Source organism: Leptopilina boulardi, unplaced genomic scaffold (genome assembly GCF_019393585.1).
Source record: "Leptopilina boulardi isolate dan_hultmark-lab unplaced genomic scaffold, ZJU_Lbou_2.1 LbouV2_226, whole genome shotgun sequence".
Classification (NCBI taxonomy): Eukaryota; Metazoa; Arthropoda; class Insecta; order Hymenoptera; family Figitidae; genus Leptopilina; species Leptopilina boulardi.
Genome location: NW_026137781.1, coordinates 175,821 through 203,566, shown reverse-complemented (window position 1 = coordinate 203,566; position 27,746 = coordinate 175,821). Strand labels below are relative to the sequence as shown.

Sequence of the window (27,746 nt, the reverse complement as noted above, 5' to 3'; positions counted from 1 at the left end):
AACCTAGGATTTCATATACATTTTCAAATAGGAATCCATGTAAAATCCCATGTAAGATCCTATATGGAGATTTTCAATAGGGTGATATTCAAGTGATGTTGAGGGGATACACCATGCTGCTTGGGTTCCTTTATTATATAATATTAAAAAATGGAAAAATGAAAAAATTGTTAATAATTAATTTCATACATGACTGTAATTATGGCGTCGCAAATGACTTTGTTACAAATAAGACTTGTTATGATTTAAGAATTTAATTATTATTTAACAATAATAATTTAAATTTGATATACCTTTTTTTGATATAACGAATCAATAAATCTTGTTTTTTGAATTGATGTTTCATGTTTATATTCATTACATTGTATTATTATTTTTCATTAACAGCAACATTATAAAATTTTTTTTAAAATATTTATAAAATTTGAATTTTTAATTATAAATTCTTGACAATTTTTCTAAAAAACAAAGAATAAAACATCTCATGTCACACCCAATCTTACACAAATGCACTCAATCAATTCACATTTCCGAAGATATAACCCGTTTAGATTTTTAATTGAGTGATTACAGAGATCGCTAAAACGATTTAACATTCGTTTTGGCTTTGATAAATACGAAGATCAGTTCGATTATATATTTAATTAAATAATCAATGAATAGTACTACTAATTAATTATATTGAATTAAAAATATATTTTTAGATTTACAAATTTGAATACGATATAATTTTAAAAAGTAGGGTATTCGTTAGGAAAAGTGGTAAGGCCCTCACCAGTTTTCCTTACATAGTATTTAGTAGCAATTGAAAAAAGAGAAACAACTTACAATGAATATTATATATAAGTTTTATAAAAATTATGTTAAGTTGAAATTTAGAGGAATCGACTGAAATTAAATTTTGGGGTGGGAACAGTTGAGGAATTTCGCCCCATATTTAAAATATTTATTACATTGACTATATAATTAAAAAATGTATTATTAACCTGTAATTTGTATTTAATTCCATACATTAATTATAATATAAATGTAAGTGCACAACGTTGGCACTAATTTCTACTTTATCCGATGTGCATAGAATAAAATTTAACATATTAAATATTAAAAAAGTATTATTGTAAAATAAAAGAATTATTTTATAATAAACATAAACAAACATAATAAACGACTGTATAGTCGTTGAAAGCGAAGGAAGATTTTTCTTTTATATTTTTATTACATTGGAATTAATATTAATTTTCTTTAAAATTTATTAAAATAACATTATTTGTTATATAAATAAAGAAAAAATAAAAATTGATAATATATTTTACCCGAATCGTAAAGTGTCATTTTCACCCCACCAGGTGGTGTAAAAAACCACTTGCAGTGCTTTGGTGAAACTTATATAACTTTGTCTTTTCATGGGATACGAAGATTGTTCGGCCAGGATTTTGAAGCTAAAAAACTAAACTTTCAGAACCAATTAAAATTTTGATTTTACATTTGAAAAGTAAAAAAGTGTCCTTTTCACCCCATCCTACTCTATATAATTTTTTTAAATGCATACGTTTCAGCCGCAATGACGGCCTTCTTCAGTGTGAATTTTTATTTGCTCAAAAAAATTTTTTAAATCAAATTTACATGTTTTTGATGTATATGGTGTTATAAACTGATATTACAAATTATATTGTAATACAATATATACCTTTACGGAAGTGTTGTTATTTCGAGTAAAATGTGTTTAAAGTTTTGAGTAGGTACGAATGAATCATCAATAAGAATTAAAAATGGGTTTTTTTAAATGTTCAAACAAGCTGATCCCCATAATTAAGTCTAATTTGTTATTAATGGTTTAAATACAGCTTTCTTTGATGCTGGGATAATAAGCGCTTCTACTTCTTCCAAAGTTTTACTATGAGTTTCTGGAGTAATAATAAAAACAAATAATGTACCAGTAATACAACATAGTGCAAAAAACCAAAAGCTTACATATATTCCAAAAAAATAGTTTACAATCGGAAAAACTAATCCAATTCCAAAACTTAAAAACTGTTCTATCACAGACACAATAGCAACAGCCATTCCTTTCACTTTTAATGGAAATAGTTCTCCTTGTAAGACATATCCAACGGGACTAATTCCCATGTAATATCCAATTTCATAAGCAATTAAGGAAAGTATTGGAATCCAGGCTATATTTAATGTACTATAATTTAGAAATAATTTTAAAAAGAAAAAAGTACCTAACGTTGTAAGAGCAAAAGTACATATGATTCCACATGCTAGAAAAATTAACATTCTACCAACCTTATCTATTATTTGCGAACTTACAATACTAGAAATTATTTTAACTAAACATATATAAAGAACAACGCTGTTAGAATTTCCGGATTGCAATGTAATTTCATGTAAATATGATAAAATAGCAACTGAGCCTGAAAGGTTTCTTGTCACTTTAGCGACCAACAAAATTAATAGTCTTTTGCGATTACTTTTATTACAAATGAGTTCACGCAAAGAATTGCTTTGGCATTTTTCTTTCTCTACAACAGCTTTTTTCATTATAGTAAGATCTAATTGGACCGATTCAGGTTGTTTGAATCCTTTTAATTTCATTAAACACATTACTGCATCTTTTTCCTGACCCCTCATCAAATGTATATAAGGAGATTCCGGCATGAAGAAAAATGTTATAAAGAATAATACAGATATACCAACCGAAATTAGATTTGAGGTCCTATATGTAAAGAATGTTCCCATAGCATTTACGAAGAAAACTCCAACTAACATTGATGACTTTGTCATTATTGAAAGCTTACCGCGAATATCTTTATCTGTTATTTCCCCGAGATAAATTGAAATAAATTCTAATAAACCCCCATCACCTATTCCAACTATAAGTCTTCCAATGCAGAGAACAAAATAATTATTTGCTGCGGTAATCATAATCCACCCAATTATTACAGGTATAGAGTAAAGAAGGAAACTTTTTTTCCGTCCGAACTTTTCCATTATAATAGGATTGAAGGAGCAACCAGTTAAACATCCAAGAAAATATATAGACACTAGTAGGGCTCCTGTAATTTCTGTTATGTACACTCCCGAATCTTTTTTCTTCAAGTGTAGCAATGTTGGTGAAGTCCAAGCTAAACTTATTCCACATTCCATGACTATAAGAGCAACTGAAAATATAAATATATGATTTAAAACATTATAAAATTTATACTATAATTGTAAATTCTTAAAAAAATTATTTTTGTATCATGAATATTGCTGCTTCCTCACAGAGGGAAAATAAAAAAATAATTTATTTTATGAAATAACATAACATATATGATTTCACAGTGGCCTTAAAGCAACTATAGGTTGCATTAAAATGACGAAACAAAGTGGAGACGCCACTGTTTTCAGGGTTCAAAAATATCGATATTTTGTATTTTCAAATCGCGTAATAATTACCTATTTCTTCAGTATTAACAAGGTGTATGTGCTCATATATGGAGCATTTTACGTGTAATGTCCTGAGTTAAGAAATTGATTTCTCAAAAATAGTGAAACTTGGGGAAATTGTTGTCCTACCTGATAGTAAAATATCCCCAAAAAATTTTTTGACTTTTTTGAAATTTTGGGGGAGATAGAGGGGACTCAATTCTATCAATTTTCCCTGACACCGCTTACTATTTAAAGTTTTTCTGTCTATAAATGGAATAAAAAAAATTTTGTCAGGTTTGTTTTTTGAAGGTTTTTTCATGCTGTTTCCAATGGTGAATTTCGTTTTTTAAAATTTTTGAATTTTGACCTTGATTTTCTACAAGTAAACATAATTTTTCTATTTTCACTAAAATCGATGCGTTTTTTTTAAATAAATAATTGCAAACGAAAGCTGAGGTTTTTTCCGATCTGTATATAAATTTTCAGATTGCCGATTTTTTTTGTTTTCGAGATATTAAATATGAGGCAAAATTTCTGAAATGTCCGAACAAAAAATTAAAAGTTCTCGAATTTAATCCATACTTTTCTAAAATGTTGTTATTGTTGGTGAAAGTCTAAAAATTAATTATTATTGAATTTAATAAAATAGTTTTTGAATTACAACGTTTTTAATTTTTGACTTTTGAAAAAAAAAATTTTTTTCAATGTACAATATTTATAAGTAGAATGCATTAAAGTTAACATATATATAATGATTTTTAAAGCTTTTTTGACGAGCTACACGCTGTTAATAAAATTTTTTTTTTTAAATAACATTTGACCTTGAAATTCAAGGTCAAAATGTTAATTTACGTTTATCTCAAAATCGGATTTTTTAAAATTATTTTTAACTATCTCAATGGAAAGCTTGACTAATTTCCTACAAAACATGTAATTTTCAGAGTGGGATCTTTTAAAGTTTTTGAGTTATTAATTAATTAATTAATTAATGTTTATAACAAATGAAATATTTTACAAACGAATAAAGTTACCGTAATTCTGAAGTTAGTAATTGAAAGTTAACGTAATTCCGCATCCAACGAGCCCTATATGAAGTATTTTGGATAAGTAGATTGTTAATAAACAATTAGTTAACATTGCAATTGTTTATTAACAATCTACTTATCCAAAATACTTCATATAGGGCTCGTTGGATGCGGAATTAGCTTAACTTTCAATTGGTTAGTTTAGATTTACGATAACTTTATTTGTTTGTAGGATATTTCATTTTTTATTGTTATTTAACTAAAATTGAACAAAAATACTTCATATAGGGCTTTTGGATGCTTGTTGTAAGTAAAAAATAAAATATTTTTCAAACAAATAAAGTTATGGTAATTCTGAACTTACCAATTGAAAGTTAAGCTAATTCCGCATCCAACGAGCCCTATATGAAGTATTTTGGATAAGTAGATTGTTAATAAACAATTGCAATGTTAACTAATTGTTTATTAACAATCTACTTATCCAAAATACTTCATATAGGGCTCGTTGGATGCGGAATTACGTTAACTTTCAATTACTAACTTCAGAATTACGGTAACTTTATTCGTTTGTAAAATATTTCATTTGTTATAAACATTAATTAATTAATTAATTAATAACTCAAAAACTTTAAAAGATCCCACTCTGAAAATTACATGTTTTGTAGGAAATTAGTCAAGCTTTCCATTGAGATAGTTAAAAATAATTTTAAAAAATCCGATTTTGAGATAAACGTAAATTAACATTTTGACCTTGAATTTCAAGGTCAAATGTTATTTAAAAAAAAAATTTTATTAACAGCGTGTAGCTCGTCAAAAAAGCTTTAAAAATCATTATATATATGTTAACTTTTATGCATTCTACTTATAAATATTGTACATTGAAAAAAATTTTTTTTTTCAAAAGTCAAAAATTAAAAACGTTGTAATTCAAAAACTATTTTATTAAATTCAATAATAATTGATTTTTAGACTTTCACCAACAATAACAACATTTTAGAAAAGTATGGATTAAATTCGAGAACTTTTAATTTTTTGTTCGGACATTTCAGGAATTTTGCCTCATATCAAAGATTTTATGTCCACGTGCGCCAATGTTAAAGATACCACGGCGCGGTACGTCACGGTGGGCAGGAAGCGACGATAGGTTGAACAAAAGTGTCAAGAAAAACTGAAAGTGGGGTTGTATTTATGGATGATAGTAGGTGAAAAATCCGTTTAGAATGAAATCCTAGCTGCTCCTATTTCAAAGTTATCCACATTTTAATTTTTTTAATCGGATCAATTTTTGAAAAATAGAAAAGGCGCGAACATTTCTTTGTGTTTGTGTGTGTACGTGTAGACATATGTTCACATACGATTTCCACACTTGTAGCCAAATATAGCATCCTTTGTAATTTCCCAATTATAAAATAATAAATATTAAGTGTTGAAAGTCACTAGTAGACGTGGCAAATAACACAGCCCCACAAAAAAAAAAGTTTCGTGCGCGGCAGACCAGACTAGTCATTTCCCATGTATTTTGACGCGCTGAACACGAATCCGAAGTCCGTTTTGCTCCATCACGTCAGGATTTTTTTCTAACCTCCAAAAACCTGTCGGATTTTGAGAGGTAGGCTATTTTTTTAAAAAATTGATGGATTTACTTCAAAATTGGTATCTAGGGGTTTTTTGGGTCGCTGATGACGAATTTGAAGTTAGATTTTCAAAATTCAAAATGGCGGCTCCAGTATGGCGGACAAATTTTGTAAAAATTGATGGATTTACTTCAAACTTGGTATCTATGGGTTTTTTGGGGTCGCTGATTACGAATCTGAAGTTAGATTTTCAAAATTTAAAATGGCGGCTCCAATATGGCGGACGAATTTTGTAAAAATTGATGGATTTACTTCAAACTTGGTATCTAGGGGTTTTTTGGGTCGCTGATTACGAATCTGAAGTTAGATTTTCAAAACTAGAAATGGAAATTCTTATATACATAAGTAAGGTATTTACGTCTTTTTATGGTAGCGCACTCTTTTGTCCTCAAAGGATCTGTGTAATGGTTTTCTTTTCAAATTGATGCCTCCATGTACAATATATATCCCTTTTCAGCATCCAACAGTAGTTGGCCATCATATTTACATCCCATCTTCCTTGATAACGACGCTCAAAATCTTTCAGATCTTGATGGAATCGTTCTCCTTGTTCTTCACTGTAATCTCTCAAATTTTCAGGGAATTGATCCCGATGCGAGTCTAAGTAATGCAACTTTATGCTCATTAAGCATCCTAACTTACCAAAGTTTTTAATCATATCACTAACTATTTGCTCCCAATTTTCACTCTTGTGATTACTCAGAAAATTTTCGACAACTGCTTTGAAACTAAGCCATGCGGCTTTCTCCTTTTTATTCATCTTGGTGATAAATTGCTCATCTTTTAACAATTTGCGAATACAAGGTCCGTCGAAAACCCCTTCTTTTAGTTTCGTATCAGAGATTTCTGGAAACTTTTGTTCCAGGTATTTGAAACAGTTTCCTTTTTTATCTAAGGCTTTGACAAACTGTTTAATTGCTTCTAGTTTCGTGTGTAAGGGCGGAATTATCACCTTTGAAGGGTCGATATCGTCCGCCATATTGGAGCCGCCATTTTAAATTTTGAAAATCTAACTTTAGATTCGTAATCAGCGACCCAAAAAACCCCTAGATACCAAGTTTGAAGTAAATCCATCAATTTTTACAAAATTCGTCCGCCATACTGGAGCCGCCATTTTGAATTTTGAAAATCTAACTTCAAATTCGTCATCAGCGACCCAAAAAACCCCTAGATACCAATTTTGAAGTAAATCCATCAATTTTTTAAAAAAATAGCCTACCTCTCAAAATCCGACAGGTTTTTGGAGGTTAGAAAAAAATCCTGACGTGATGGAGCAAAACGGACTTCGGATTCGTGTTCAGCGCGTCAAAATACATGGGAAATGACTAGTCTGGTCTGCCGCGCACGAAACTTTTTTTTTTGTGGGGCTGTGTTATTTGCCACGTCTACTAGTGACTTTCAACACTTAATATTTATTATTTTATAATTGGGAAATTACAAAGGATGCTATATTTGGCTACAAGTGTGGAAATCGTATGTGAACATATGTCTACACGTACACACACAAACACAAAGAAATGTTCGCGCCTTTTCTATTTTTCAAAAATTGATCCGATTAAAAAAATTAAAATGTGGATAACTTTGAAATAGGAGCAGCTAGGATTTCATTCTAAACGGATTTTTCACCTACAATCATCCATAAATACAACCCCACTTTCAGTTTTTCTTGACACTTTTGTTCAACCTATCGTCGCTTCCTGCCCACCGTGACGTGCTGATATCTCGAAAACAAAAAAAATCGGCATTCTGAAAATTTATATACAGATCGGAAAATACCTCAGCTTTCGTTTGTAATTATTTATTTAAAAAAAAAACGCATAGATGTTAGTAAAAATAGCAAATTTATATTTAATTATAAGAAATCAAGGTCAAAATTCAAAAATTTTAAAAAACGAAATTCACCATTGGAAAGAGCATGAAAAAACCTTCAAAAAATATACCAGCCAAAATTTTTTTATTCCATTTATAGACAAAAAAAATTTTAATAGTAAGCGGTGTCAGGGAAAATTGATAGAATTGAGTCCCCTCTATCTCCCCCAAAATTTCAAAAAAGTCAAAAATTTTTTTGGGTATATTTTACTATCAGGTAGGACAACAATTTCTCCAAGTTTCACTATTTTTGAGAAATTAATTTCTTAACTCAGGACATTACACGTAAAATGCCTCATATGTGTTACATATAGGCGATTCCACGTGAAATTTATAGTCAAGGTTTAAAATTCAGATAAATATATTTTTTTCTTATTCTTTATAAAAAATTAAGAGATACGTTTTTTTTAAAGTCAAAGGACCCCGCACTAAACACACAGTAAATGGCTTACGGTTAAATTTGGATATATTTTGAGAATTTTTAGTTGAAAGTGTCTTGATTAAAAAAAAAATTGTCCGGAGGTCACTAAATTTATTTTTTTAATAAAAGTTTTTGATAATATTCGATGAAACAAAGACTTTCGAGCCCACTTAGATACGCAAATTCATTAGGCGCAGCATTGTTTCGAAATTTCTTTCAGTTAAACTATTTATTCAGTGACCTCCAGATAATTTTTTTTAAGTAGGACACTTTCAACTAAAAATTCTCAAAATACAGCCAAATTTAACCGTGATCCATTTTCTATGTATTTAGTGCGGGGTCCTTTTTGAGGTACGAATTTTTAAAATTTTGTTTAGTGAAAAGTAAATCTTTTTGCTGTCTCGAGGAGGAAGCTTTGTAGTCCTTTCGTTTATAAAAACTTTCAAAGTGTCGGAAACAAATTTTTTTCTATATAGAAACATGTTATATGAAATCCTGAACAATTGTCCGGATGTATGTATGTGTATATATATATATATATACAGTAGAACCCCGGTTATCCGAGCTCGCTTTATCCGAGGTCTCGATTATCCGAGGTGGCGTCAGAAAAAGTCAAACCTCATTATCTTAGGGTGTTTTCGGCAAAACCTCAGAGAATCCTCTGAGGACCTTACGTGTCACATTTGAGGAGTTCCACTTTTTGATTTGGGATGTGGATTGCACCTAAATTTTACGTCCTAGATGGCGCTAAATTGAAATCAATTGTGATGTATTGAAGTGACCAACCCTGGCAACATGTGTTTATGTATCTATGTATCTATTTTCAATATGTACTAGCAAAAACAATTTGTACAGTAATCAGTTAAGTTACTTTTAATTAAGAGTAAAATAGTATTTCTAAATAAGGGCTTTAGTCGTGTATATGTCGTAATATGTTAGCAGTAAAATCAGCAGTAAAACGCAAGAGAGTTGTGGTAACAATTCAAGATAAGTGTGCAGCTTTAGAACGTTTAGACAAAGGTGAATCTTAAAAAAAATTGCATCAGAATATGGTGTAGGTGAAGTAACTGTAGGAGACTGGAGGCGTAATCGCGATAAACTTGAAAAGTGGAAGGCTGATAAGACTTTATCTCCTTATTTACGCAAAACTCTTAACACAAGTGATTACGAGAAATTAGGAGATGCCTTGTTTTTATGGTTCATACAACAACGTGAAAAAGGAACTCCTCTTTCTGGACCAATTTTACAGGCAAAAGCGATTTCACTTTTGGGTCTCCGCTTTTCACACTGTATGTTAATAGTATTGTTGATTGCGTTAAAATTTATATTTTATTGTTTGCAGACGATGTAAAAATTTTTCGAATAATACAATCGACTGACGATAGCGATGTGCTAAGTAGAGACCTTAAAGCTATTCATGAGTGGTGTAATGTTAATAAATTAGATTTAAATTTGAAAAAATGTCAAACCATATCATTTTCTAAGTCGTGTTTTCCAGTTCTTTATCCGTATATGATCGGCAATGAGTTGATTGAGAGAGTTTTCTCTGTGCGTGACCTAGGAGTGACCTTTTCTTGTGATTTAACCTTCGCTGATCACATTACAGCGATTGTGTCTACCACATCCAAAGCCTTAAAATACCTTATTAGGTGCTCAAAAAATTTTACGAACATTAAAACTTTTATATTATTATTTAATGCAATGGTTCGCTCCGGTGCTGAGTATGCCTCACAAATATGGAACCCGTTTTTTGAAAAATATTCGCATGAGATTGATTCTGTTCAAAAAAGCCTTCTTAAATATTTAGCCTTTAGAGAGGATGGAATATATCCTGAACGTGGTTGCGATTATTTAAACCTATGTCAACGTTTTCATATTATTACTTTAAAGGAAAGACAAATCATTCTCGCTGTAACTTTCCTTTTCAAAATACTCCATAATCAAATTAATTCACCATTTTTACTCAATGAGATAACATTCAGAGTACCTCGACTATCATCAAGAGACGTTAGACCTTTTCAACTGGCAATTGTAAATACGTCGAGAGACTTCTGTGCCCCTATATTTTTTGCGTGTTTCCATGTTAACCAAATGTTTACAACTATGAAACTAGATCTTGACTTATTTGCTACATCTCAATCACGTTTTCTTAATATTTTAAACAATTATATCATTTCGTTGCGCGAAGATTAATTGCATACTGTTTTGCATACTTTTGTATATTTTGATTAGAAATTTAGTTACCCATTTATGGTCCCTAAGGACTGCGGGGAATTTATTAAATAAATAAATAAATAAAACCTCTCTTTCCTAATAGAACTGAAGATTTTTCAGCGAGCAATGGTTGGCTAAACCGATGGAAAAGTAGACATGGCGTACGCGATCTTAAAATTTGTGGCGAAAAACTTTCTGCTAATGATTCGGTTATATCAGATTTTAAAGAAAAAGTCAATCAAGAACTTCAAGGCTATAGTCCTGAACAGATTTATAATTGTGATGAGACTGGTCTAAATTATAAAATGTTACCTGATAAAACTTTGGCATCACGCCAAGAAGAATCAGCTCCAGGGTACAAGCGAAGTAAAGAAAGAATAACTGTCATGGCATGCAGTAATGCTACTGGCAGTCACAAATTGCCACTTATGGTGATTGGAAAATCTGTCAATCCTAGAACATTCAAGCATGTTATAAAATCAGCACTGCCGGTTTACTACAAAAATCAAAAAAGTGCTTGGATGAATACAGAACTTTTTGAAACCTGGTTTTATAAAGAATTCGTACCGAAAGTAGAAAAACATCTAAAAAAATTAAAATTGCCAAGAAAAGCAATTTTATTTCTTGATAATGCTCCATCACATCCGAATGAGGATCAGCTCTGTAGTAGAGGTATAAAAGTTTATTTTTTTCCGCCAAATGTGACATCACTGATCCAGCCTATGGATCAAGGTGTGCTGGAAAATTTTAAACGTCATTACAGATCTCAGCTTTTAGAATCGTTATTAGAAGCAGTAGATAATGGTAAAGATCTTGTGAATTATTTAAAGAAAATAAATATGAAAGATGTTGTATTTTGGGCTGCTCAATCTTGGGAGAAGGTGGCAGATATAACTGTACAAAGATCATGGCGAAAATTCATCGATTTTTCGGATAACGAAGAGTCTTCTGACGAAGAAGAGTTATCTGAGAAAGAACCTGAATCAACAGAGACAGAGGAAGGACCTCTGAATTTACTTCAAATGATCCAGAGTTTGCCTTCAACTGAAGAAATAATACAAAACGATTTGGAAGAATGGATTCAAGGAGACGACGTTGAATTCGATTACACTAACGAAGAACTGGCTGCAGCTGTTCAGGAATCCTTTCCAGAGGCAGATTCAGATTCTGACTCAGATGAAGAAATTAAAGAAAAGATTTCTCATGCACAAGCATTATCTTGCTTTGAAATAGCTTTGGAATACGTTCAACAAGAAAGTCAAGCAACACCATCCGACGTCCTTTTAATTAAAAAATGGCGTGATATTGCATCTAAAAATCGACATACATGTCGTCTAAAACAAACCAATATCACAAGCTTCTTTAAATCATAAATTTTTATCTTCTATTGAAATTACTGAAAAGTATTATATTTTTTATTGTGATATTGTAGCCAAACATCTATATATATCGATAAATACGTTCTTTCTTTTTTAATTGTTTAAAAAGATTCTAAATATTGTTTTCATTTTTGTAAAGAAAGTTTGTATAAAAAAAATAATATTTTAGAATCAACAAAGTGTGGGGTGCGCCTTAAGCTCTCTCGTTTTTCCCCTGACTATTGTAAATGAGCCTTTGGGCCGATAATATTCGGCTTCATGCTGACGACAGGTCTCTCACTAGTTTAGAATATATTGTCCTGTGATAGAGTAAGGAGTGTTGTGGGGAGATCGACTGGGAACCTCGTGGTAATGAAATAAAATATGAAGGATTAAATAAAGAAGTACGTCGAAATCAATTGTGTCGAATCGCCAATCATTGCACCTTCTCATGGAGTCTATGGACGAAGTAGCAATATTTAATTATTGGAAACAAATAAGATATATAAAGTCCATAAATTTATATTGAAAAAGTATTACATATAAATATGTAAATTTTTGACTAATTATATTTAATAAATATTTAAAACTTTTTGAAAAATTACTTGTATTTTAGTAAATTGTTTAATTTATTATGAAATATGAATATAAAAATCCCTTTTTCGTGTGCAGTAACGACTTTTTAAAACAGAAAATGTCAAATTACATATACTAAAATAAAAGTCCGTGTTATCCGAGTTGTCGCTTTATCCGAGGTGGGTTCGGTCCACATTAGCTCGGATAACCGGGGTTATACTGTATTGTAAAAAATTTTTCGGAAATATTTCCGAAAAAATACGGACAGCACGTAACCCCATGGGGTGGAAATTTTTCCGAATAAAAATTGGGAAAAATCTCCGACATATTCCGGAAATTTTTCCTACTATTGAGTAGGAATTTTTTCCGAACTTGTTCGAAATTCTACAATTTACTTAAAAATTAAAGTAATAAATTCATAAAATATAATATTTTGCAATAACATGGTGTAAGAAGCATCAATTAAATAAAAAAAAATATTTTGCTTCCTCGTGGAGGAAGCTATGTAGTCCTTTCGTTTATAAACTTTTTAAAAATGGTGAAAACAAATTTTCCTCTATATAGAAACATGTTATATGAGATCCTGATCAATTGTCCGGATGTATGTATGTGTGTGTGTATGTGTGTGTGTGTGTGTGTATGTGTGTGTGGATCGTTTTTGTGAACACGATATCTTTAACAGGTTTTAATGGATTTGGATAAAATTTGGTAGGCTTATTTAACACATTAATCTCTCAAAAATGACGAGAGGATTTTTAAAAATACACAAAAAAAAAAATTTTATCGTTTTTTTTCCAAAAATTTTTTTTTAATTGAAAAAATTTTTAAATCGAAAAATTTAAGGTAATATATAATATAATCGTCTTCTTTATGTCAAGATGAATCGATTGATATATATAAAGTATAGATTTGATTGAAATTTAAAGAATTAAAGAAAGTTAAAAAATCAAAAATTCTCATTTTAGCTAAAAAATGATGTGTTTATTTAAATTCATGTTTATATATGAAATAATTTTATTCCCTGCATTGAAACGAATTGGTTGGTATATATAAAGTATAGATTTGATTTAAAATTTGAGAATTAATAAAAATTGAAAAATCGAAAATTCATATTTTAGCTAAAAAATTTTGTGTTTTTTTTAAATTCAAGTTGATGAATAAAATAATTGTATTCCTTGCATTAAAACGAATCGATTCGTATATATAAAGTTTATGTTACACTCAAAATTAATTAAAATTTTCTTTATTTTTCAAAAAATTTAATTAATTTAAAACATTTTTAACTCGAAATTTTTTAAATCAATCAATTGAATTGGACAAATTCATTGCTTCCTTCACGAGGAAGCGAATTTTTTGCTTCACACAATGAGGAAGCATAATGTTTATGAAATAAACATAAAGGACCCCCTCCTTGTTTATGATAATTTTGCAATTGTATCTTCAGATCTAGAGGAACCGATTTGGTTAGGACTTGAACTCTCGAATCTTATAGTTTGTGTGTGTATCTGTGTATACAGCCTACAACCATTGGGAACTGCCGCGTTAACGCGCTCGACCAAGGGAGGCTATAAAAAAATTTTGTGTTTGTACACTGAAAAACTCTAAGGCGTAGGGAGTTTCTAATAGTGCAAGTGACCTTAAAGAATTTATTGTTTTATTTTAAATAATTGTCGAGCAATTTTTTTTAAATATAAACATATAATTTCCTAAATTGATAGTATATTTATAACGGTCGGAAAAAATGTAAAATTATATACATTTATATGAACCATTATTTATAAATTAAATTTATTAACAAATACTATTTTAATTAATTAATTTATTTATAACTGCATATGATTACAATTAAATTATAAAATATAAGTAAATTTAATTTTATTTCAAAAACATAATATTTTCCCTATTTAATAATATAGCAATTTTCATTTTTTAAATAAAAAAATTACTTATCCTCCCAATTTCGGAAATATTTCGTACTAATATTGGTAGAGTATCCATTGTTTGTGGAAATTTTTCCGAAGTTTCGGGAATAAATTCCAATTTTCATTGGAAATACTATTTTTCCTCACATTTTCGGAAATATTTCCTGCTAATAGTGGTAAAATATCTATTATTTTCGGAAATTTTTCCGATATTTGAGGAATAATTTCCGCTTTTTGCGGAAAAACTATTTTTCCTGATCTTTTTGGAAATATTTCCTTTTAAATATTCGGAAAAAATGTTTTTCCTCCTGATTTCGGAAAAATTTCCTCTTATTTTATCGGAAATAATTCCCAAATTTTTTACAGATATATATGTGTGTGTGTGGATCCCTTTTTTTACGATAACTTTAACAGGTTTCAATGGATTTAGATCAAATTTGGTAGGCTCATTTGTCATATTAATATCTCAAATCTGACCAACGGATTTTAAAAAATACCCAGAAAAAAAATTTTTATCGACTTTTTTCCAAAATTTTTTTTTAATCGAAAAAATTTTTAAATAGAAAAATTTAAGGTTATATATAATAAAATCGTATTCGTTACGTCAAGACAAATCGATTGGTATATATAAAGTATAGTTTCAATTTAAATTTAAAGAATTAATGAAAGTTAAAAAATCAAAAATTCACATTTTGGCAATAAAATTTTGTGATTTTTTAAATTGAAGTTTATATATGAAATAATTGTATTCCTTGCATGAAAACGAATCGATTGGTATATATAAAATTTACATTTGAGGTAAATTTAATAAATTAATGAAAGTTAAAAAATAGAAAATACATATTTTAGCTGAAAAATTTTATATTTATTTAAATTCAAGTTTAAATATAAAAAAATTGTGTTTCTTGCATTGAAACAAATCGATATAATTGTAAAGAATTATAAATTATATATTATTTTTCATTAATTTTTAGAAATTTCAGCTAAAATGTGAATTTTTGATTTTTAACTTCCATTAATTCTATAAATTTAACTTAAATTTATATGTACTCAAATGTTTATATTATTATATTATTTTTATATGTTTATTTCAATGTTGATGCTTTCTTCACAAGGAAGCAAATTTTTTTGCTGATCGTAAAGAGGAAGCAAAATGTTCATGTAATGAACATCTGAATTTACAACTTGTTTCAATTAATCCCTCTTATATGCAAAAAAATTCCACCAAGTAAAAGTTATCTCTTCAAATACTGTTTAAACATTATTTGAAATGAAAGTCTGCCAAGTAAAACATACGACTAAGTAAAAAAAATAATTCTTTAATGTAATTTATTAAATTTACAAATGAATAACACAGGCACACAAAAAAAAAGTTGTCTGTTTCTTGAACTACACATATATTTCCTATAGTATTTTGGCCCGCTGAAACCGAATCTGAGCTCCGAATTGCTCCATCACCCTCAGTTTTTTTTTAAATCGACCAAAACCACCCTTAAACGGACAAATTCACACTTCGGAGATAAAAAATAAATCAACTTATTTTTTAAAAAAACCAAATTTTACATCTACGAAACTTTGCTCCACTAACTCAAAAACAGAGCCAGCATTGATCCAGCACCCCCTGAATTTTTTTAATCGAAAAAACTACCCCTAATCTGAAGAATCAAATTCAGGAGGTAAAACAATAAAATAACTGATTAAAAAATTTTATAACCAGATATTTTTACTCCAGCAATGCAGAAATATAGCCAGAAATGCTCCCTCACCCTCTAAATTTTTTTTAAATCGAAAAAACCACCCTTAAATAGAAAAATTCAAATTTACGAAGTAAAAACAAGGAGGGGGTCCTTTATGTTTATTTCATAAACATTATGCTTCCTCATTGTGTGAAGCAAAAAATTCGCTTCCTCGTGAAGGAAGCAATGAATTTGTCCAATTCAATTGATTGATTTAAAAAATTTCGAGTTAAAAATGTTTTAAATTAATTAAATTTTTGGAAAAATAAAGAAAATTTTAATTAATTTTGAGTGTAACATAAACTTTATATATACGAATCGATTCGTTTTAATGCAAGGAATACAATTATTTTATTCATCAACTTGAATTTAAAAAAAACACAAAATTTTTTAGCTAAAATATGAATTTTCGATTTTTCAATTTTTATTAATTCTCAAATTTTAAATCAAATCTATACTTTATATATACCAACCAATTCGTTTCAATGCAGGGAATAAAATTATTTCATATATAAACATGAATTTAAATAAACACATCATTTTTTAGCTAAAATGAGAATTTTTGATTTTTTAACTTTCTTTAATTCTTTAAATTTCAATCAAATCTATACTTTATATATATCAATCGATTCATCTTGACATAAAGAAGACGATTATATTATATATTACCTTTAATTTTTCGATTTAAAAATTTTTTCAATTAAAAAAAATTTTTTGGAAAAAAGACGATAAAATTTTTTTTTTGGGGTATTTTTAAAAATCCTCTCGTCATTTTTGAGAGATTAATGTGTTAAATAAGCCTACCAAATTTTATCCAAATCCATTAAAACCTGTTAAAGATATCGTGTTCACAAAAACGATCCACACACACATACACACACACACACACACATACACACACACATACATACATCCGGACAATTGATCAGGATCTCATATAACATGTTTCTATATAGAGGAAAATTTGTTTTCACCATTTTTAAAAAGTTTATAAACGAAAGGACTACATAGCTTCCTCCACGAGGAAGCAAAATATTAAATTACCGGCTTTTATTTAAAACAGAACCTTACATGTTTGTAGTTTTGCTCTACTAACTCAAAAAAACAAAGCCAGCATTGATCCAGCAACCCCCGAATTTTTTTAATCGAAAAAACTACCCCTAACCTGAAGAATCAAATTCAGGAGGTAAAACAATAAAATAACTGATTAAAAAATTTTATAACCAGGTATTTTTACTCCAGCAAGGCAGAAACAAAGCCAGAAATGCTCCCTCACCCTCTAAAATTTTTTTAAATCGAAAAAACCACCCTTAAATAGAAAAATTCAAATTTAAAAAGTAAAAAAATATTAAATTACCGGCTTTTTTTAAAAACAGAACCTTACATGTTTATAGTGTTGCTCTACTAACTCAAAAAAACAAAGCCATCATTGATCCAGCACCCTCTGATTTTTTTTAATCGAAAAAACTACCCCTAATCTGAAGAATCAAATTCAGGAGGTAATACAATATAATAACTGATTGAAAAATTTTACAGCCAGGTATGTTTCCGCATTGCTGGAGTAAAAATACCTAGTTATAAAATTTTAATCAGTTATTTTATTGTTTTACCTCCTGAATTTGATTCTTCAGATTAAGGGAAGTTTTTTTTATTTAAAAAAATTCAGGGGGTGATGGATCAATGCTGGCTTTGTTTTTTTGAGTTAGTAGAGCAACACTATAAACATGTAAGGTTCTGTTTTTAAAAAAAGCCGGTAATTTAATATTTTTTTACTTTTTAAATTTGAATTTTTCTATTTAAGGGTGGTTTGTTCGATTTAAAAAAATTTTAGAGGGTGAGGGAGCATTTCTGGCTTTGTTTCTGCATTGCTGGAGTAAAAATACCTGGTTATAAAATTTTTTAATCAGTTATTTTATTGTTTTACCTCCTGAATTTGATTCTTCAGATTAGGGGTAGTTTTTTCGATTAAAAAAATTCGGGGGTTGCTAGATCAATGCTGGCTTTGTTTTTTTGAGTTAGTAGAGCAAAACTACAAACATGTAAGGTTCTGTTTTAAAAAAAAGCCGGTAATTTAATATTTTTTTACTTCTTAAATTTGAATTTTTCTATTTAAGGGTGGTTTGTTCGATTTAAAAAAAATTTAGAGGGTGAGGGAGCATTTCTGGCTATGTTTCTGCATTGCTGGAGTAAAAATATCTGGTTATAAAATTTTTTAATCAGTTATTTTATTGTTTTACCTCCTGAATTTGATTCTTCAGATTAGGGGTAGTTTTTTCGATTAAAAAAATTCAGGGGGTGCTGGATCAATGCTGGCTCTGTTTTTGAGTTAGTGGAGCAAAGTTTCGTAGATGTAAAATTTGGTTTTTTTAAAAAATAAGTTGATTTTTTTTTTATCTCCGAAGTGTGAATTTGTCCGTTTAAGGGTGGTTTTGGTCGATTTAAAAAAAAACTGAGGGTGATGGAGCAATTCTGAGCTCAGATTCGGTTTCAGCGGGCCAAAATACTATAGGAAATATGTGTGTAGTTCAAGAAACAGACAACTTTTTTTTTTGTGTGCCTGTGTAATAGATTAAATATTTTTTTAAATATGTGTGTAATATATAAAAGAAGAAAAGTAAAAAAGTATATATATCTTATTTCAAGACTGTTTGCAAAACTCCAAATTTTTAATAAACATATAAACAACATTGTAAGGAACGACTTTAAAAAAATTGTTTTAAATATACATGAAGAGAAAAATTTACCTTTACAGCATGAAAATAATTCTTACTATTAAAGCATGAATTCATCCTACAAAAAAACATGAATTCATACGTTCTTAGTATGATTGAGGAACATGCTTTCGTAGAATGAATTTAGTATTTTAAATGCATAAGTGCCACGCGCAAATCATATGGAACCAAACCTACTACTTCCAGAAGTCTAATGCTTTTTCGTTATTAGAGTCCTGCAACTGGCGATAACCAAGTTTGAGTCAAGTTAAAGTGGGCGTGGTTTAATCACCAGTTGCATGGCTCTAATACTGAAAAAGCATTAGACTCCTGCAATAGTAGTAGGTTTCGGTTTCATATACAATTTGTGCGTGGCGCTTATGCATTTAAAGTATGAAATAAATACTACGAAAGCGTGTTTCTCAAACCTTTTGAGCATGAATATATATATATATATATATACACTACCGTCCGAAATTGTGCGAACTCTGCTTTTTCAATAACTATAAAACTGTTCAAATCTTCAAGAATATTAAAACTAAAATTTTTTCCTCTTTATTTTATTAAAGCTAATAAAATTCTAAAAAAAATGACACCTTGAAAAAGAGAATATGTTAATTTTTGAATTAGATACCTAAGAAAAACCCAATTTTCAATGTTTTTACTATTTTTTTTATTTCTCTGGCAAAAATTAATATTTTTAAACGTTCTTAGGCTCATTGAAATCGTATTTTGTTATGCAATTCAAATTATATAAAACAATTCATGTACACATTCTTCCCTAGCGTATGCAAACCGTGAAAGTTGGCTCATAAAATGTCAAAAAATTTAAATTTAATTCTACAATAAAATATAATGTTTAAAAATCAAGTAAATATATCATTCTAAACTTCTCTGATTTATGTAAGTAAATTTGAAATTTATACATTTTACTGATAATTTTTTGTCATATAAATATTAATCACAATTTTTTGACATTTTATGAGCCAACTTTCACGGTTTGCATACGCTAGGGAGGAATGTGTACATGAATTGTTTTATATAATTTGAATTGCATAACAAAATACGATTTCAATGAGCCTAAGAACGTTTAAAAATATTAATTTTTGCCAGAGAAATAAAAGAAATAGTAAAAACATTGAAAATTGGGTTTTTCTTAGATATTTAATTGAAACATTAACATATTCTCTTTGTCAAGGTGTCATTTCTTTCAGAATTTTATTAACTTTAATAAAATAAAGAGGAAAAAATTTAAGTTTTAATATTTTTGAAGATTTGAACAGTTTTATAGTTGTTGAAAAAGCAGAGTTCGCACAATTTCGGACGGTAGTATATATATATATATATTATAGGATGCTATAAGGGGATATAAGTGAAAGTAAAAGTCCCCGCGTGTAGCGAGTCAGCGGCTGCGCAAGGGGACAACGTAAACCATGCGCGTCTGCTTATAGCATCCATACCCTCAATCATACTAATAACGTATGAATTCTGACTAATATTATTAGAATTTCTCTACTATAATAGCATGGAAAAGATTCATGCGTTAAACGTATGTCTTGTCATGCTATAAAAGCTAGATTTTTCTCTCCGAGTTCAAACTTGTAAATTTAAAAATTTTCTTAATCGGTTTTTTTTACTTGGCGGCGATTCACTACCGCGAATCTTGATTGATTTTTAAAATCAAACATTTTTTTGACTTAAGATTTAAGATCGGTCGTTTTTTCGTTTTCAAATAATTTTTCCAAAGTTTAAAATGTATACTTTCAACAGAAAAAATATGAAAATGTCCTTTTTTGTTTACGAAATAATAACTAATTAAGGAGAGATTACGGTGATTTTGATGTTTTTTTCAAACATTTTTTTATAGTAAAAGAAATATTTATTACACAGGTGTCTGGAAAGAAACAAAAGTTTTGCCTACGATGAAAAGAAAAATCATTGTTACCTGGTAGTTCCTTAGCACCCCCTGAAACGAGAAAACTTATCCCGAAAATCGTAGCTGTTCATGCAGAGAAGTTTCACCCCTTTGTAGGGGTGATTATGAATTTTTTCCAAAAAAATTGTTTTTTAAGGATCAGAAAAAAGTTTTAAATTATGTTAATGATTTTTATTTATGTGAATGTGTTTGTAGGATCTCATTTTTTAGATACAAGCAATTAAAAAAATTTTTTATAAAAAAAACTAGAATTCGTAACTTTTCTTTTATATACGTGACGATTTTGGATAATTTAATTAACAGTGAATTTTGATTTTTTGGAAAGTTAAAAATGTGTTTTTTCACTACAAAAAATATTGAGATGTCCTTTTTGTTATTTTCGAGATATTAATTAATGATTTATTTAATGTTAATAAAAAATGCTATATTTTATAAACAAATAATGTTATCGTAATTCAGCGTTACCAATTGAAAGCTGACGTAATTCCGCATCCAACGAGCCTAATATGAACTATTTTGAATTAGAGGGATTTTTATAAACAATTGCAATGTTATTCGATTATTTATTAACAATCCACTAATCCAAAATTCTTCATATAGGGCTCGTTGGATGCGGAATTACGGTAGCTTTCTATTGATAACGTCAGAATTACAATAACTTTATTTGTATATAAAATATTTTATCTTTCGTTAAAGTTAAATATTTAATATCTGGAAAATAATAAACAAGGACATCTCAATATTTTTTGTAGTAAAAATACACATTTTCAACTTCTCAAAAAAATCAAAATTCACTGTTTAAATTTTTAAAAAAATCTAACTCCTTCCCTCTCCTACAGTCAGTTTTTGAAAAAACCTAACAAAACTCTTTGTGGTGGAATTTCACCCTATACATATAAATTCATTAACACGATTTATTTATTTACTAATTAAATCATCCAAAATCGTCACCTATATAAACGAAAAGTTACGAATTCGAGTTCTTTTTTATTAAAAAAATTTTTAATTACTTGTACCTAGAAAATGGGATCCTACAAATACACTCACACAAATAAAAATCATTAAAATAATTTAAAACTTTTTTCTGATCCTTAAAAAACAAGTTTTTTGAAAAAACTTCAAAATCACCCCTAAAAAGGGGCGAAACTTCTCTAAATGAACAGCTACGATTTTCGGGTTAAGTTTTCTCGTTTCAGGGGGTGCTAAGGAACCACCAGGTAACAATGATTTTTCTTGGCATCGTAGGCAAACTTTTTTTTTCTTTCCAGACACCTGTGATTATTAGTTACAATTTTCTTATGATAAAATATACATTTTAAAGAGTCGAAAACAAGTTTTGTTTCTTTTTTATTTAAACAATCTAATAAAAAATGGCTGCCGAAAGTGGTACATTTTAAAAGTTTGTCACACTTTTTCTCTTGAACAGTTAATCTAAAATGAAAAAACCAAAATTTTTCTTAATCTGTACTATTTTGGCTATTGTGTAAACTAGAATGAGAAATATTCATTGAAAAAAAACCGATTGGCAGACTGTTTTCATTTTTCATCAACAATTTTGCAACTTAAATGGTTTATAACTTTTAAAAATATTAATGTATTTTAAAAATCCTAGTTTACACGAAAACTACACATGCAAGGGACAAACTGTCTAAATTTGAAGTTAATTAGTTGAATAATTATTTGTGGGAGGAAGTGCAGGATTGGAAAGTGTCGGATGAAGACTCACTTTCAGACCACAGACTTATAACGTTCAGAATAGAGTCAGCTGCTCGTGAATTTGGGTGGGGTCGTAATCCTAGAAGTACCAATTGGTCTTCATATTGTAAAGACCTTAGAGACTCCATGGAATGCTTTCCTACCAGTTATGGTACAGAAAAAGAGTTGGAACTTGCAGCAAATTTTCTGCAGGATTCAATTGTTTCCGCTTTTGAGAGAAACTGTAACCCAAAAAGACTTGAAACTACACTAACAAAAATTTGGGTGGGCAGACGTCTAAGCGTTGAAAGCGCTGCCTTTCTTCGCTCAAAGTATGACTGAGATTCCGTTGGGAGAGCGGTGCGCTACCGGTACGGGTGAGCAGATGTCTTATTGACAAGGTAAGGCTATAAAGGAACTGGAGTTCTACCGCTACGGGTAGTCTGAGCTCCCGGAACGGGATGTTAGCCGATTGAAAAGGGGTCATTAGCGTTCTTCGATTTGATAGAGCAGCTGTACTTGCTGGTACTGCTGCTCACCCGAATTTCTTTCAGTGTAGCAGGAAAACTACTTGGTGGAATGCTGAGTTGGAAAGTCTTAGGGGTAAGGTGAGAAAGTTGCTGCATAGAGCAAAGAAAAGTAGGAATCAACAGGCACGGGCTTTGTACCATAACGCTCGCAATTCCTATAAGAAAGGGATAGACAAGGCTAGAGCATCCGGCTGGAGGAGCTTTTGCGAAGGTATTGAGAAGATACCAGAAGCATCTAGACTTCATAAAATTTTAGCCAGAGATGCCAGAGCTAAGCTATCTTCAATTAAGCTACCTAACGGACGATTCGCCCGTGACAGAGCTGAGTGCCTGAAGCATGTTGTGGGAATTAATTTCCTAGACTTCAGAGAATCAGAGCAGAGCAATGGGGATCGGAATCCACGTAAATCTCGTCCTGGACGAGAACACTGGAAACTTGCATCTGATGGAAGTAACATTACATCCGGGACAGCACGCGTATAGAGCAGGCTGTTCTGTAGAAACAGCCCTTCATTCAGCGATTAGCAGAATTGAGGAAGAGTTAGACTCAGGGCGTTATGCGTTGGGCACATTTCTAGATATAGAGGGTGCTTTCCCTAAGACCTGTAGTCAAGCAATATGCAATGCGGCTAAAAGATGTGGCATACCAGATCCACTGATTAGGTGGATTAAAGGTATGCTCCATAATAGAGCCCTGGAAGAAGAGTATGGAGAGGCCAGAATAAATGGCCTTATTTCCTACGGTTGCCCACAAGGCGGAGTTTTATCTCCTCTATTGTGGAGTTTGGTGGCAGACGAGTTACTAGTAGATCTCAACGGCCAAGGATTTTATACGCAAAGCTATGCGGACGACTTCCTGATAATTGTAAGAGGTTTTTCGTTGGATACACTCTTGGAATTGACAGAGAGGGCATTAGGCATCGTCAAGAGATGGTGTGAACGAACTGGCCTCTCTGTTAATCCAGACAAGACGGATATGGTTATCTTTACTGGAAAATACAAGGTTCCCATTGTGAGAAAACCTGTATTTTATGGAAAAGAAGTGTCTTTTTCCGATTCGGTTAAATATCTAGGAGTGATTCTGGATAATAAGCTGATCTGGAGAAAGCACTTAGAGTATCAATATAGTAGGTTTTGCACTACATTTTGGGTTTGCAGAAGGGCTATTGGATCAGCTTGGGGTCTAAAACCGGATATGGTTCAGTGGCTCTATCGTATGGTCTTGTTGCCAAAGTTTCTGCATGCATCAGTTGTTTGGTGGATTAGAAGCCAGTTGAAAACGGTGAAATTGAAACTTGAACAACTGCAAGCAATGGTTTTTAGAGGGGTTACTGGAGCTATCAGAACCACGCCAACTTCTGCGTTAGGTTTCTTATTGGCGGAGGAACCCCTACACATTTTAACGGTTATGAAGGCTGCTCTCACAATGATCAGACTTCAAGCATAAGGGAAATAGAGAGCTAGAGGAAAACATATAAAATTCCCGGCGTCTATACTGAAGATCCCAGAAATCAGTATGGGACAGGATAGAATGGCCAAAAGAGAGAAATTCAAATCTCGCTTTAAGAACATTATTCCTTTGAGAAAAGATTGGGAAAAGGGCTGTCCACTTGGAGGTGAACTTTGGTTTACGGATGGATCCAAGATGGAAAGAGGCACTTGTTTGTGTGTATACTGTAAGTCTAATGCAACTAAAGTGACATTATCTTTAGGTAATTACACCACGGTTTGGCAGGCAGAAGTCCGTGCTGTAATGACTTGCGCAATGATTTGCCTTGAAAAAGGAAAGTCTGGCAAGAGAATTAATATCTGTGTCGATAGTCAGGCGGCTTTAAACGCCTTGAGTAATCCGACTATAGAGTCAAAACTAGTTTGGGAATGTCGGAAGGTATTGGACGAGCTAGGTTTGACAGGGGCTTTGCCGAGTCCCTTCTAAAACTGCTGCTGCTCATGGGTCATGACCTCCTGAACTACCATCAGCACAAAATAGGTAGAAACGTTTCACCTAGATGCAGATCGTGTGACGCGGAAGAGGAATCTTCTACTCATATTTTATGTCACTGTCCAGCTTACGCTGCAGCGAGACATCAATGCTGGGGCCATGCCTTTGTAGACCCAGATAGAATTCGCGATCTCTCGGTAGAAGAGTTATTAGACTTTTGGAATAAGACAGGACTCTAAAGAGGGAGACTAGGTTCAAGTTTACCGGGGTTAGGTGCAATGGGTCTTGCGACTTAAGTACCGACACTCGTATTAGGGGACTTCGGTATAAGCTTATTTTAGATTAGATTAGTTGAATAGTTTTAAAATGAGTGTGACAAAGTTGAAAATATGCAGTTTTGAGAAAGTTTAAAGTTTTTTAAGTAGAAACTGAGCAAAAAGGTGATTCTCACTCAATAAGCGATACCGGCTACATACATAGATCTTTCTTTGGCTTCTAAAAGATCATTTTCAAGTAATCTATTGCCAGTCAAGAAGCAGTGATTGCCTCTGAGCCGCTTACTGCTACCCGACCGGAATAAACGCGTGCGTTCGCGCACTCTGTGAGTTGTTGCATGTTGGTACTCAGTTTATATCAGTTCTAGACCATGAAAATACTTTAGACTATTTTTTCCGTGTTCTTAAATAGTCATACTGACCAAAAATGAAAAAAAAAATAATTTCGAGTTTTTCAAAAAAAACATCGTATACGATTATAATCCCCTTTTAAAACAGCCTCATCGGGATGAAGGTTGTCTACTTTCCATGAGTACTTAGACAAAAAATCCAAACGAATTATGAAAGAAGATGTTATTTTCTAGAGAACTAAGTAGGATATTTGAAAAATATCGATTTTTATCAAAATGAAATTTCATTTATGACAAAAAAATAATATAATTAATTAATTATTATATAATATAAAATAATATAATTCAAGGAGAATTCACTCAAAAATATCTGTAAAAAGGAAACGCATCAACCTGAACCTGCAGTCAAAACAAGTAAATCCGTTAAAAACTGTGGAAATAATCCTTCCGCCCATTTTGAAAAATCTAGTTTCGAGAAAAACGAGTTTAAACTTTGCATTCATAAAAACATCAGTCAACACTTTAAAAGTTGAGCTACGCTCACGAAAATTACTACTCGGGGGTTTTTAGAGGCGTTGATTACGATTCCGATGTCAGTTTTTAAAAATTCAAAATGGCGCATCCAATATTCACCGAAAATTATTTATTAATAATAGTGCCATGTTTTTTTCGACTTAAAACTAATAAAATATTAAATTATAATGATAATAAAATATTATTTTTAACACCCTAAGGGACCATTTAAACAAAAAAAGAAAAATTCGATTTTTGAAAGTGTTTGGGGATGTTACCCCTTAAATAATGTTTATAAAAAATGATAAATTTTATAAACAAATAATGTTATCGTAACTCTGACGTTATGGATAAAAAGTTGACGTAATTCCGCATTTAATGAAACCTAAATGAAGTATTTTGGATTAGTAGATTATTAATAAACAATTAGCTAACATTGCAATTGTTTATAAAAAAACCTTGTAATCGAAAATAGTTCATATTACCCGAGTCGAAATTTTAATACTCTATTAGGTCTCTAAAAAACCTCTCAATAGAGATCTAGTAGAGAATAAATAGAGGACAAATAGGCTCGTTGGATACAGAATTACGTCATCTTTCAATTGGTAGCTTTAGAATTGCAATAACTTTATTTATGTATAAAATATTTCATTTTTTATTAACATTAATTAGTTAATTAATCTCTCGATAATAACAATAAAGGACATATCAATATTTTTTTTAGTGAAAATACACATTGTTAACTTTCAAAAAAAATTAATAATTGAAGAAAACGACCGTTCTCATAAAAAATTAAAAAAAATTTTGATTTCAAAAACAAGGATCAAATTTTGAATTTTTTTAATAATTTTTTTCTCCATTCAAAAAAGCAAGAAAATCCTTTCGAAAACATAAAGGTCAAAATGTTTTTCATCTTACTGTTTAAAAGCTATAACTCTTCAAAAATTTACTGTTTACATTTTTCAAAAAAATTCAACCCCCTCCCTCTCCTACAGTTTTTGAAAAAACCTAAGAATATATCGTAATTAATGTACACACCTATAGGAATAAACTATGTCCAACTTACAGCCAGATCCGACCACCTTTTTTTACTTAGTATGCAACAGGAATTTCACCCCATATAGTTATTCAAAAGAAAGTAAAAAAGTAAATCTTTTTCTTTAAAAAAATTATTTTTTTATTACACACTAGAATATGAATTTGATTGAAAATCCTGTAATCGGATTTTTTATGGACAAAGACCACTTACCACTCAGAGAACTGGCGTATTGTAATGATCGAGAACCCTTTTCAACGGAGATTTCCATTTCGCGATTATTAATTCTTTCTAGTTTCATTTTATAAACAAAACACAGAAACATATAAATCAGTTCTTATTGATTTTAAAGTATTTCATTAGAATTTAATTAACATCAAAACTGCAATGAGGTTAATAGAGTAATGTGACGAACTTCAAAAACGTAAAACTACTTCATGACGCTGATGAGTGTTATGCACAAACATCTACTTAGCAGATCATTATTTATGGCTCTCTTTGAATTTCAAGGAGCATTTATAGAATCCAACATTTAACAAGAAATGATAAAGTATAGTACTGATTTAAACATTTAATTGCGGAAAATTTA

General features: G+C 30.4%; 1 protein-coding gene across 1 annotated transcript; it reads right to left on the bottom strand.

The window, feature by feature from the left end:
* Window positions 1–212: 212 nt before the first annotated feature.
* LOC127279928 (facilitated trehalose transporter Tret1-like) lies at window positions 213–27,593 on the bottom strand. Its single transcript, XM_051302588.1, has 2 exons — window positions 27,371–27,593; window positions 213–3,164 (listed from the first exon to the last, which is right to left on the bottom strand). Exons 1-2 carry the CDS (start codon window positions 27,480–27,482, stop codon window positions 1,816–1,818), a joined length of 1,461 nt encoding a protein of 486 aa, XP_051158545.1. The 5' UTR covers window positions 27,483–27,593; the 3' UTR covers window positions 213–1,815.
* Window positions 27,594–27,746: the final 153 nt, after the last annotated feature.

Bases quoted from the DNA above. Each gene is read 5' to 3' on its own strand.
- LOC127279928 (XM_051302588.1), bottom strand. From the start codon at position 27,482: ATGTTTCTGTGTTTTGTTTATAAAATGAAACTAGAAAGAATTAATAAT. The intron at 3,165-27,370 runs GTAAGTGGTCTT...TTATATTTTCAG, and splicing joins ATACGCCAGTTCTCTGAGTG to TTGCTCTTATAGTCATGGAA.